This window comes from Callionymus lyra, chromosome 5 (genome assembly GCF_982586985.1).
Source record: "Callionymus lyra chromosome 5, fCalLyr1.hap1.1, whole genome shotgun sequence".
Classification (NCBI taxonomy): domain Eukaryota; kingdom Metazoa; phylum Chordata; class Actinopteri; order Syngnathiformes; family Callionymidae; genus Callionymus; species Callionymus lyra.
The window spans coordinates 21,661,061-21,675,045 of NC_141822.1; the positions used below are offsets into that span (position 1 = coordinate 21,661,061).

General features: G+C 39.8%; 1 protein-coding gene across 1 annotated transcript; it reads left to right on the forward strand.

Annotated features, from left to right (window-relative positions):
- The first annotated feature begins 1,900 nt into the window (after positions 1-1,900).
- On the forward strand, positions 1,901-10,486 carry LOC148079733 (gap junction gamma-1 protein-like). The gene is made up of 5 exons (XM_087791401.1): positions 1,901-2,689; positions 7,471-7,742; positions 7,808-8,024; positions 8,099-8,779; positions 9,412-10,486. The coding sequence occupies exons 2-5, from the start codon at positions 7,503-7,505 to the stop codon at positions 9,423-9,425; spliced, it is 1,152 nt and encodes a 383-aa protein (XP_087647527.1). The 5' UTR covers positions 1,901-2,689; positions 7,471-7,502; the 3' UTR covers positions 9,426-10,486.
- Positions 10,487-13,985: the final 3,499 nt, after the last annotated feature.

Genomic DNA, 13,985 nt, shown 5'->3' on the forward strand with positions numbered 1-13,985 from the left:
TTTGATCGCACAAACCTCGACTCTGTAGGTTTTTATGAGTGATAAAAATTTGCAGGTGATTAAGTTCACAGAGAAATGATGTGATGAGAGAAGACTGGGATGCTGCCATGGTTCTGGCCCATGCAGACATCTGGCCCGGTTCGACTTCCCACAGTCTCCTCCAAACATTTTGCATCCTCCAGTAAATCCAAAACGCTACAGCTGTTCTGCGCACGACAGCGAGAAATCTGTTGTTTTGGTTAGTGTTGAAAGCAACTAAATTCTTAGATGATAGGCCTTTTCTTCGCTTCTTTTTCTGCTGCCATACTTCAGTTACTCAGCAATTACTCTAGACTTCCTCGTGGCCGAATGGAAAAAAAAACAAAACTCTCTTGTGAGTTTAGTTGTAGATTTCTCTTGACTAATCCGCCTATGGTTGAACTTGGGCACGGTTCCACCGAGCTGTGCGGTTTGGTTAAGGATCAGGAAATCATGACTCGACTCTTGCCGTCTGCCAACACGATCATCTTGCGATAAGGAAGGGTTTGTTTTTCCACGTTACAATTTCTAGGAGACGAGTTAAAAAAACAAAAAAAAGTACATCCTGGTAGCGCCTTCCTTTGTCATGTTTACTGGAAATGCCAAACACCCACGATGGAGACCTGACCTTGGATTCTGAGACTGTGGTAACTTCACCAACGCGTTGTCTCCTAAAAAAAACAACCGTTTGGGATTCTTTAGCGGTCGGTCAAAATGGCAGCTCCGAAAAGCCAACTTTTCCAATAACATGAGATTTATTATAGCACTTGTTGTCAAAAACAATGTCTATTTTTTTCCCCATAAACTTGATCAACTTGGCCGCCCAGCCAATTATATCTTCGAATGAAAATGGGGGTTTTATACAATTTCACCAGAATCCCAAATATTTGGGAGACGCATCAATGGAAACTGAGGAGGAGGATCATTTCAACAATGACTTAAATCAGAATTAGAATTTGTACACAGAACATTTTAGCTCAAAATAGTGCCCTTTGGGACATTTTACTGCGTATAATTGAAGGAACTAAACTACAAACAATTTCATTCATTCCTTCATTTTCTACCGCTTTATCCCTTATCGGGGTCGTGGGAAGACTGGAGCCTGTCCCAGTATCATTGGGCGAGAGGCAGGGGACACCCTGGAAAGGACGCCAGTGTGTCACAAAGAAAGACAACCGTTCACACACACACACACACTCATACCTACGGACAATTTCCCCAAGTTCTCAATCCACCTCTGTATGTTTTTGGACTGTGGGAGGAAACCAGAGTACCCGGAGTAAACCCACGCAACACAGGGAGAACATAAGAACTCCACACAGAAAGGTCACAAGTTGGCTCGGGCCTGGAAGCGAACCTTCAACCTTCTTGCGTCACTTATTTACAAACGTAACTATGAAGGATAGATGACACAATTGTAAATGTATAAATGATCCTAAAAACACTAAAATCATACAGAGGTTGAGTGAGGCATACAGAGGTATGTCTTGGTGTGTCTTTCAACAGACCGGAGTCCTGTCCAGGGTGTCCCCCCACGAGCCCCACAAGGGATTGAGCGTTACAGAAAATGTATGCATGAATAACCAAATGTATAAATAAACGTGTGATTAAATCTAAAAATGTCCAAATAAATCAAATGTTTTATTTTTGGTTCTACCTTTTTAAGCAAAGCATAAGCTCTAGCACTTTTTGACCAAATGAAAATTATGGATTTTTAATTTATTCAACTGTTTATGGAGCTAGTTTTTTTTATATAAATTTCCTTTCTTTTAAAAATATATCTTTTATTTTAGTTAATTAGACCCCTCCACTTCTTCACCTCTGTGTCAATATAAACAAGTGTATAATTAAAGGGGGGGGGGGGGGGTGACAAGAAGTTAACACCTGCTTGACGTTTTTTCCTGCTTCCCTCCACTTTCCCACTCCTCTGTAGAAGATTCTTTCTTTTCTTTTTTTTTTCATTTTCTACCGGTTAATCCATTGTCATGGTCGCGGGGGTCTGGAGCCCCTTTTCCAGCGGTTTAAGGAAGAGAGGCGGGGGCGAAAAACGACCAAATAAAACAATTTTATATAATTTATTTTCTGGTTTTATTATTAATGAATGATAATGCCAACGCCTGGGATTATTTTTAGATAAATTATGATATATATTGTTAGTGTTTTAAAAATGCTCCTATGCTCCCTCAGGGGCCCTGGACTGGGGCCACCATTGTACCTTCTCACGGTGGTCCGAGTCGCTGTGGAGCTCAGGTTTCATGTTCTAACTGAGGGGTTGTTGAGGAGGGGAAGTAGGAGGGTCGCAGGAGTCGCAGACCCTACTTCTTCTTCTTCTCCTTCTCCTTCTTCTTCCTCCTCCTGTGGACCCCTTGATGGGGTCAGAAAAGAATCCGTCGGGCACGCGGAAGTGGCGAGCGCGCGCACAAATTAGGAAAACCTGGTGCAGCAATTAAGCGGCGCAGAAGTCCATGAAGAAGAAGAAGAAGCAGCGAGAGGCGAGAAGAGAAGGTCTGGAGGAGGAACACAAAAACAAAAGTCTCCAACAAGAGTCTTGTTGACTTTTTTTTCCTGCGTGGTGAACGAATTCAACTTTTTTTTTTTTTGCTTTTTCTGCGTCGGAAAAGTTTAGTTTTTTTTTTGGTTGTGGAGCTTCAGACGCGGATCCTGGTGGACGGTGAGCTGGCAACACTTCATTCTCCTTTAAACTCAACGCGGTTTTCATCGAAAAACTACTTTATATTGTTTTAAACTTGTTTGAAGGAACCACCAGAGAGTTACTGAACACTTGTTTTGTCTTTTTGGAAACTGTTGAAATGCGCTTTTTCTTTTTTTTCTTCTTTTTTTTACCCTTGAGAGTGTTTGTTTCTATTTCTTTTATTCGTCTACTTGAAGTTGACATTAGAACCGAGTCAGCAGTTGACGCGAGGAGTTAAAGCTCACGTTGACATTCTTCACTTTTGACTGACAACACTCGCTCGTGTCTGCTCCCTGAACCTTAAAATCCAGCGTTCTGCTTTTGGTTAAGGCAGGAATGTTGACTCGCTTCTTTAGCTTCGTCCTCCTGATCCTTTGCCCAAAATGCTCTCCAAAAACCTTCCTCCTCCTTCTCCTCCTGCATCTCCTCCGGTGACTGAAGTGAAGAAGCCATTAAATCCGTGGAGCTGGACCTGAGCCCGCGAGAGAAAACGCTACTGTTTCCACTGTTTTGCTCTGGTGTCTATAGTCCTGGTTACAGTCACGTTGTTCTCCTCTCAAATCTTTGCTTCTATGACTTTGATAGAAGTGACAGAAGTGCTGAACAACCTTATGCAGCTCCTCCAAATGTTGCCCTCAATTCCCAAAAAACAACACTTTTTTATTTATTTTTTTATCCTCCAAGTTCACTCACTGACCAGGAGCTTCACAAAGTTTTATCCTCACCTCATATGTTGTACGATTCTCAACATATAATTTAACAATAATGAATTTGTCTTAAAACATTTATTAAACTTTTACCAACTCTCATGGTCCCCCAGGGCATCATGGTGTGTGTGGGCAACATGTTGGATTAAAAATAGCGTCATGTTTTCTATTCACAATTAATTACAGGGTCTGAATGTTAAAATCAAGTGTTCAAATGTACAAAATATTAATTAATTTGTTTTACCAAAATTAATCTTGAATCATTTTACCAAAGGTATTTGGCTTTTGAGATTATAAACAAGAGTTTTATTTAAGTTCCATTTAAAATGTTATATGCATATTATTAATACATGTTGTATTTGCATCTATTGTATAATGGTGTTTATGTAACAGTTGTATTATAATGTATACAATTATTTGTGAAACTAAAAGGTGTTGCGAGTGAGACATTTTAAAAATGATTATTTTTACTATTGATGAATATAAGTGTGTTGATAAGTAAATTCTACTTATTGCAGCTTTTTCTTAATCCTTATCAATGTCATTTTCCTTTTCAAGTTAACTTGGTCATACATTTGTTCTAATACTTTTTTTGTGTGTGTCCGTGTTCACCCATGAAATGAGTTGGTTATGGCTTTACAAGTACTGATCAAGCTGGTTTACCCATGTAGAAATGTAGTCATTTAAGAAACTCATTTAACTTGTTTCATAAACTACTTCAATAATTATCTTTGCTCAAGTATCCACCATTTTCCAACACTTGGTTTAAATTTAGCTTACTTGCATTTGATATCGATGCCGGCATAACTACGCACTACAGGAGTGATCTAGTTAAGGTTACTTTCCTGAATAAAACTAGTTTGTAAATTATCTGGAAATGCAAAATATAGACCGGAAAATTAGTTTACACCTGTGAGTTAATGTATGAAGGATTGTAATTTTCCCGGCTACTGTATCCCATAATAAAACCATAATTTTATTCACACAGAAAAAAAAAAGATTATTTAGAGTTGGAAATAAATGATTACAATCCTGTATTTTCGTCAAATACTGGGATAATTAACTAAATATTGCCATCGTCTTCTAAAATACAGCCTGCTGGTCAAATGCTGGTAAATAATTGGAGAAAAAAAATGATGCAATAGTTTATCTGTTCCAAAAGTAATCTTCTAAAATCACAAAGTCATTTTCATGCCTTATCTTTAAAGAACAGTGGTTTAGTTGATTCAGCGTTTCATGAATAGACATAACCATCACATGCATGGACTTGTAGTGGATTTAGTGTTGTGTGCTTCATCTTTTAAATGTCTTGGTCTTCTTTTTATTCTTCTGGTTGAAAATGGAATGTAATTGGAAAATGCCATTAGAAGTTTTAAAAGGTTCATGTCAGGGTTAAGTTCATCAGAGTATAATGTTGTGTATTTGGACTTCTGAAAAGTTTTGTCAAAGATTTAGGCATGTCAGTTGTGTAGGTGTGAGGGCTGTATACGATCCACCAGCAGATTGACCTCCTTACAGAAACCCCTTCACCCCAGTGTGTGTCAGATTCTTTGTAGACTTGTTGTGAGTGCTGCCAGAGTCTAAAGTTTCCTTGTGTTGGCTCCTTCGCTCAGACAGAGCATGTCTGCCAGGCATATGACTGGACTCTCTGTTCAGTAAAGAAAACTGTGACATGTTGTGTTTTTAACCTCTGACTTACCTGCATCTTGCTCTTGTTGTAATCACCTGACCTTTCAACGACGACTTAAATCCCACCACAAAAAAATTGTGAAACAGGAAAAAGGACTTTGTTTACTTGGACTTCAGATTTTGGAAGAAGCTCAAAATATTTTTTGGAAACTATTTGAATATACGCTTTGAGAGGGAAGCTACACACTGTCATGAATGTAGTTCATAAGCAAACATGGAGTAACTCATGGTTTTTGTCTTTGCTTAAAGATCAAATGTCCATTTACTTATGAAGGTTGCCGTAGATATAATTTTGTCACCTCCTCCAAGAAGGCAAATTGATTTATTTTCAATCCAGTTGTCATCACCAGGCCTGAATAACACATCTGTGGAATGACAAACAGTAACTGGTCTGAGATGTCAGTAAAAGCCTGTTTAAATCTTGATGATGAATGAAGGCATGTTTGGATAAACCGTTCGTTCCGCGTTCCAGTGGTTCAGGGTTTGGAGAAAGGATGCGTAACCTGGAGCCTGTAAGTTCTTGCACTGTGTGGATGTGAGTCATGAAATCATGTCTGGGGCTCCACCCTGTTTGCCAGTGTTTGTTCTTTTTCTTTTGCCATTTAGCATTTTATTGAGCAATTGAATTTTAGATTATGTTGTACGAGCTTTCCGTGGAGTGGGAACAAAGAAGTAAGGCTTGCTGAAATTGATTGAATCCAGATTTTCTTTTTAAAAACCCACAGTTTTGCTGTAAAACACACCTCCGATGCTTGTTGAAGTGGCGTCCATTGTTTGCATGTTAACCTATCTCATTGTGGGCAGAGAAGAATTTATTGGGAGCATTTCTGGCAGCATGGCAGCAAATAAACTGTGTTTAGGCTCTTGGTAGTGCAGTTGTTGCCGTCCAATGGCACACCAGGCCTCCACAGCCAGAACTTTGATGTTTAAGGAGCTTACAACAGCAGCCAACTGTTTTTTTTTTTTTTCTCAAAGCTGCTACTTGCACAACTGTGTCACATCCTGGAAGACCGAGGCCAGTAACGCGTATCCGAGAGATCTGCGGCCCGACTTTGTAAACAAGAGTGGCTGTATACACGTCTTCACCATGCTCTGGAGATTTAGCTTCATCCCTCTGCCACTGGTCCATCATTAAGAAATGTAAACCTGGCACCCACTGCTCCCTGCACCTCTGCTCCTGCTGCCAGTTGCACTTTTAAGCATTCTTCTCGCTGCCAACCTGATGGAAAACTTTAGCATGTTTTATGTGAACTTCCACTCTGGTCACGGGTTTTATTCGTGTTCAGTTTATTCCAACTGAACACGAATGCGTCTCTATAACCAACACTTCAAGTACTCATCGTGCGAATGATTCAGTCTGACTCTTCTATGATGTGTGGAAAAAAACATGTTTAAAAACTCTAGAAACAACAGTTGTTAAACCATTAAACATTTCCGAGTCTGATCCTTGCCTTGACAACTAGATGAGAAGGCACTATATTCAGAAACTGAGATAATGCTAACTACTAGTTCAGGTGGTTTTTGTAGGTTCGTGATGAGTTGATGAAGCTTCATGATGCATTGTCCTTATTTTCAGAGTCCACTACATGTCACTCTCCCTATGATCAATTTACTTTGATCAGCCGTTCTCCTAAAACCTCACGTTATTAAACCGAGGGCACCACCTACTGACCTCTAAAATATAATAACACTACTTTATGAAGCTTCATCACCACTGCAGGTTATAAATGAACGTGTTATTTCTGGTGCTAGAGTGGATGTTTAAATGCTGCGTCACAAATCTAAACTAGTTTATTCGATCATAAATACCAAGCTTCAGAGTGAATATGTATCGAAGCACTCTGCCAGACACAAACACCGCGTGCCATTTTAACCAGCGTGACTTGGATCGGCATCTATTTTCCACTCCATACATGCACACAAGCCAGCAGCGGACGCATCACAAATTGTTTTGAGTCATCTTTGGATCAAATAGTGCAATGTAAACGGACTCTCTCTTGTATAAGGTCAGATCTGTTCTTAATGCCGCAACAGTTCAACAAAGGTCTTTATTGAAAAGGTGGAACGGCCGGTTGTTTGAGAATATATAATTCTGTCAGCGATTTCTTGGTCGATATAGTTCCAACCAAGGAATTTATTGCTTTAATTGACTATAAAAACATTGTTTGGAAGTGGACATAAAACCAGCAAAACACTTTCCCACAAACTATGTCTTAAAAATGTCTGGTCGTGTCTAACCACCAGACCAAAATAATAAAAAATGTATTAAAAAGTCTTTCTCTGAGGGACTGGAACATGTAAGCTGGTATGAAAAATGTTCATTCTATCCCCGCTGGCTAACTCCGACTCTTCTCTTCGCCCCAGAGCCCAGTTAACTTCCTGGTGACCACGGCAAGATGAGTTGGAGCTTTCTCACCCGTCTGCTGGATGAGATCTCAAACCATTCCACTTTCGTGGGGAAGATCTGGCTGACCGCGCTCATCATCTTCCGCATCGTGTTGACGGCCGTAGGCGGCGAGACCATCTACTACGATGAGCAGAGCAAGTTTGTCTGTAACACCAACCAGCCTGGATGTGAGAACGTCTGCTATGATCAGTTTGCACCGCTCTCGCACGTCCGATTCTGGATCTTCCAGGTCAGTTTAGCACCATTTCCCCGAAAAAAGGTTCCACAACTTATCATCTCATCATTTCTCCACAGGTGATCCTAATAACCACACCCACCATCATGTACTTGGGTTTCGCCATGCACAAGATCGCGCGCATGGATGACTCGGACTACCGGCCGGTGAGGCCTCAGAAAAAGAGGATGCCGATCGTCAACCGAGGGGCGGTGCGAGACTACGAGGAGGCGGAGGACAACGGCGAGGAGGACCCCATGATCGCCGAAGAGATTGAACCTGAGAAACCAGAGAAAGGTACAACTTTGGTACAAGTCGCAGTTGGATGTTGGTTCAAATTGCTCATGCTTTGTATTCTCCTCCCTCACAAGGCACCGAAAGAAAACACGATGGTCGTCGGCGTATCATACGTGACGGTCTAATGACGGTGTATGTGTGCCAGCTTCTGTGGCGGGCCGCTTTTGAAGTGGCCTTCCTCTTCGGTCAGTACGTTCTCTACGGCTTTAACGTGATGGCCTTCTACGTCTGCATACGCTCTCCTTGTCCACACACGGTGGACTGCTTTGTGTCCCGCCCCACAGAGAAGACCATCTTTCTCCTCGTGATGTACGTGGTGTCGTTCCTCTGCCTGCTCCTCACCCTCTTCGAGATCCTCCACTTGGGCATCGGTGGGATTCGAGACAGTTTTCGTAGGCGACCCAATGTGAGGTCACGCACTCCCGTCCCCCTTGCCACTCGTACCATTCCTAACGCGCCACCGGGGTATCACGCCACCATGAAGAAGGAGCACCACAAAAGGGATCTGAGGGACTTGCCCATGAGCGACTCCGGACGGGAGAGTTTAGGGGACGAAGGGAGCTCGTCCCGAGAGCTGGAGCGCTTGAGGAGGCACCTGAAGCTTGCACAGCAGCATCTGGACCTCGCATACCAAACTGAGGAAGGAACCCCGTCCCGAAGCAGCAGCCCGGAGGTCAACACGGCAGCACAGATGGCTTCTGAACAGAACCGGCTAAATTTTGCCCAAGAAAAACAGGGCGAGACCAGTGAGAAAGGTACATTGTTCGTTCCCCCCCCCCCAGTCTTGTCAAAACGGCAAAATATAAGATTTAAAGATCCCATTTCTGTGTTTATGGACAGCTTTATGGTTCCTACGTTGCACCGTTGACACATATCCACATGTACATTTGTTTTGTAAACAAGATGAAGGCAAATGATCCGTCAGTTTCATGTTTCATCTTCCTTGTAACTTCAATAGGTTCTCTTAGTACATATGACAACACCATCTCTGACCCAGTGCTGTCAAACAGTTTGGTCATGTCAACACTCACAGACCCTCCAGGCATTGAAAGAATAGCTAGAGAATTCCACAGAATCATGATTGGTTCAAAATGTGTGTGTGTGTGTATGTATGTGTGTACGTATGTATATATAGATATTAGAGAAAATATTAAAAAAAAAGTCCTAATGTTAGGACGTCGATTGTCATTCCTTTCATTTTTTTCATCTTATTTATATAGTTTTTATTCATTGTTTTCTTTTGTATACTGAAATTGGTTCATTACACTAGTCACGACTGTGTATGAGTAATCAAATGAACTGCACTTTCATGTAGAGATTCTGGAAAAATGGCAAAATTCTCATTAACATGTGTTTTTCTTCCATTTTGTCCTCTGTTCTCTCATAGGACTACATGCCTGAGCCTGCGTCCTGCCTCACTCACCAGTCTTCTCATTCCTACTGGCCTTAAACACATGGGGAAGCACATATGGGAATGCAGTCAGACCACTGAGGGAGAGGTGTGTGTGTGATTGGTTTGTATGTGTGTGTGAGTGCGCATGCGGGTGGGTGTACGTACATATGTATGTATGTGTGTGTGTGTGTGTGTTCAGTATTACAGGTTGTTGAAAAGTGAAATTGCTGAGAGAGCCGTTTTTGATTGACGGTTGGTCTCGTTGACTCGAAACTTGAAATGCCTGCAGTCACATCCCACGTTTTTTCCCACTATTTCCATCAATAGTTCAGAGATCATGGTCCATGTGTGGCATGTCGGTCATATTGAATGCACTCTGTCCAAACTTCGAAACAAGCTTGATCCAAGAACTCGTGCGGCAATCGTCTCGTCAGATATCCATTTCTACAGTGAACTGCTGGTCTCTTCACTCCATCACGCAGAAATGTTTACCTGGAAAAACTCTTGAATTCTTCCTGGATGGGAAGTATTTCAAGGGATTTCCGAGACTTTTGCCCGTAATCCTTTATGAACTCATTTTTACCGATTATTTTTATGTTAAGCAAAGCTCTTCATTTTAAGACATCTTTTCGTACTCAATTTGACACTTGACAAAGGGAGAAAGAAATCACAAGTTTGTGCACCGGCTGGACACTGACAATCATCCGCCCTCATCTATTTAAATTCTTAAATCATGAGTTTTGTTTTTTCCAGCCTTTGGCTGTCCGCCTTTCCTTCCCCTCTCTTTTTCCTTCTTGACAACTGACGGTACGAAAACAAGCCTGTCGCTGACTTTTCTGAAACGCTTGCATCATAGCAACATACATTCATGGTTTGATTTTTGTTTTGTTTTTTCATTGGTTTGTCTTTCACACTCTGTCGTTTGACTATGCTGTATTCATATTCATCTCACTTCCTTGTTTTGTACTAATTGTAAGATGCATTCCATTTTTTTTCAATTGCATTTTTGTAGTTTATGTAACTGTAGAAATTATTTTGATCTCAGAGAAATAAATAAAATATATTTGAACAAAAAGTCCGAGGCTTCGATTACTAACTTCCTTTCAGAAATCTCTACTGAAGAACTGATCTGCACTGCCCTCTACAGGTACGAACGAGAACTTAATTTTTCAACCCTATTGGAATTTAATGAAAATGCTTTTTTGTGTTTTTTATGAAGCCAGGCTTTTAAGTTTCTTATTTTATTCATGAGAAAATATTCGGCTCTTCGTTTGTATCAAGTTTTCCAGATATGAAGTGACGGACGTTGAACCTGCAACCCAAGCCTCCCAGGTCAGCCAGTTCTGACTTTGTTTAAAATAAGTCGCCCAGTCACTTGAGCTCAACTCTGGAGTCTGGATCTGCTGCTGAAGAAGGTGAAAGTAAACGAGAGGTGAGAAATAACCACAGTGTGTTCACCTGCATAGAAACAAGATGGGGGGACACAAGAAATGCTCAAGTTCTGGGAACTTTTACAACATGGCCGACAGGATAATTCAAGTTACACAAGGATGGCTGGTGTGGGATTATTGGCAGGAACATGTTGATTTCTGTCTGGGTTCTAACATGCTTTACGAAGCTCCCGGGGGCCATTTCATAAAATGCTTGATCTACTCTCAAAGGGCTTAATCTACACTGTCTTTTCTTTTTTAAACCGGTTCATGGTTTCTTCAATCAACCCTCAATAAAATATGGTTCACACAGTATCTTACTCCACTTCTGTCGTGTGTGTTTGAACGTTCTCATGAGGGATTTGTCAGGAACCAACAATGAAATGTCGTCCTGGAAATAAGGAATTCAATAAAAAGGTCAATATGTAAGTTTATCTTATAGTACGAGTCAAAAGCTGGAAGACGACGGACCAACAAACTGTTTCATCTTGATGAATGGTGTCTAAACTGGTACTCGCCATTACAAAAATGTATTTTAAGAACTTCTGTTTGAAGACGGGTTTAATTCAATGTTTGTTGCCATGGTAACTGACTCTGCATTACACTGACATTTTTTGTTGATTTTTTTTTTTTAAACCAAACAAAACTCTGTCGACTTTTACATTCTGCCGGAACAAAGTGTCATGTTTGATTTAAAACAAAATGAATTATTGAAACATTATCATGTGTCAAAATGTAAGGGTCACCAAGGTCGGGGGTTAAATCGCACACAAGCAGTTTTCTCTGGGCGTCGTTCTGAATTGAGGAAAGACGCCTGAGCTGATGCCGTCCAAAAGGAACTCTTGCTGCACGTTGTTACGAAAACGGATGAAGTTTTTATGACTCTTAAAAAGAAAACGACTAAAGTTAATGACATTAAAAGAATAAAAAAGAAATGACTTTGAAGACGCTATTCAACATATTCAGACTATTATGAAATCTGTGTTTATGTAGAGGATTCTCTGGTTAATGAGCCTTGTGTCTTCAAGTTAGGACCTCAGACACAAAAGACCTTCACTAGATTATCATCTCCACCTCGGCCCTGCTGTGTAGTTCTGTCATAGATTTACACTTTCATGTTTATTTTCTTCTCTCTTCTCTGTTTATTGCATTTAAACCTCAACCTAAGATGACATACCCATAATACAAAACTCATAGATAACGGCATTTTCAAGTACAAAACACAACCATACAAATGCAAATTTAAGAACAAGCTTATACCATTAGACCATTACGTTTTTTTGTGCTGAAATCTTATTTATTTTGCACACACAAAGTATGCTGTGCTGATTCTACCCTTGTGTATGTTAACTATGAGTAGTTGTATAGGATATCATTAATTCTAGAATCTGTTTCTCCACCTTTACCATTTGCTTTTTCTTTTCGTTTTTTTAACAAAATGTAGTCATTTTTTTAGGTTTGGTACACATGATCATTTTTGTATCGGCAGTAGAAAATAAAGGGATAAAATATAACGCATAAAATAAGCAATAAAAAAAAGAACCAAGCATTGTGTAACTAAAATAAAAATAACATAGTTTGCTGTTATTTGAATATAGTTTGTCATTTGTTTTTTGCAAGAGAAACTTAAATATAGTTCAATATCACGTTAAAATGTTTGTGATTATGATACTTTATTAGCTGACAAAGCTTGTACATTATTTTGTGGGCGTGCACGTGTGTTCTGTGCGTGTGTTTGTGCATGTGTGTGGGGGTGTGTGTGTGCGTGTGTGTGTGTGTGTAGGTCATACATGGTCAGCCTGGAAATTCTATCTGTGGTGACGCAGCTGTCGTTCTTGACCAGACTGAAGCTCTGAGCATCAGACGAGACTTGGACAACAGAGAACACGCATATGAAATAAAAATAAATAAAAATATAAGTTATTCTTCTACATGACGGAGAGAAGTCTCGGAGAAAGTGTTTGCTAAGAGCAGCCAGTGCTAGTTCTAATGCTACTGGATCCTCCAGAGGACTGACCGAGTCTGAACCCACGGAAGGACGAAACTATAGGAGATGAAAGATTTGATCCATGGATCTTGTTACTGTGACTTGGAATTTACAGGGACGAGTGTCAGGATCCATGAGACATGAGGTGAGAAGTTTGACTTTTCCTTCTCAACTTAGCGTTAGACGCACTGCAGACTTATGTTATTTATTTTTATTTACCTCTCGACTTATTTCTAAATGCATGAGAAAGTTGCAATAAAAATCGCTATTTATAAACAAAGAAGTTGGATTTTTATTAGTGGAAAAAAAGAAAATTACGTTTTCAATTGTAAAATTAACTTCTGCACGTGTTTGTACAATTTCTACATACAATTAGTTAAATAAAAAGTGACTGAAGCCTGAAGTAGATTATAAAACACATGTCAAGTTGCCTAGGGGCCATTTTATTGAAGTCATTATATGTGGCCCTGATAGTTGGCGCAAATAAAATAAGGTTAATGTTAGTGTTGATATCTTGACCTATAAAGATCTCTTTGTTTTTGGAACCTCTATTCTTTTCATATGTACAGTATTTATGTCGATTTTTATTATAATTGTATTTGTTTTCCTTTTGTGTTACACAAGAAACATCAAACGCATGTATGATGTCCATCGTCTTGTCAATAGAATGTACATATTTAAATCTATATATATTCAGCCTTGAAGACATAAAAATGTCAAAAATTTGATTCAAATGAATATTTGCAAAAATATTTACTAATCGATTCCAGTTGTTTTACACACACTTAATTGAATATAATTAACCAAAAAGATGTGTATATATAACAAAATGTATATTACAAAATATATGTGTGTGTGTATATATATATATATATATATATATATATATAGTTTTAAATGATTTATCAATATATTGAATCTTGACATACGCCCCTACTCTTAACATTCCCCTGCAGGTGCTTATGATACTTAACACTCCTGTAACTGTTGTTCTAATATGACATTGAATCTCACTTCTCTGCTACTGTTTGGTTCCCAGGACAGTCGTTGTGTTACTTCTGAGCCCAGAGTGAGGAGAACAGAGGAGTTTCCTCACACACTAGCAATGATGTCTCCACGTCGTCCGATCTAATCCTAACCAGACATCGAAG

What these genes read in the sequence shown, in the direction of transcription:
- LOC148079733 (XM_087791401.1), top strand. Translation starts at nt 7,503, where the DNA reads ATGAGTTGGAGCTTTCTCACCCGTCTGCTGGATGAGATCTCAAACCAT. An exon ending in TCCGATTCTGGATCTTCCAG is followed by an intron (nt 7,743 to 7,807) that starts GTCAGTTTAGCA and finishes ATTTCTCCACAG; the next exon opens with GTGATCCTAATAACCACACC. An exon ending in ACCTGAGAAACCAGAGAAAG is followed by an intron (nt 8,025 to 8,098) that starts GTACAACTTTGG and finishes CTCCCTCACAAG; the next exon opens with GCACCGAAAGAAAACACGAT.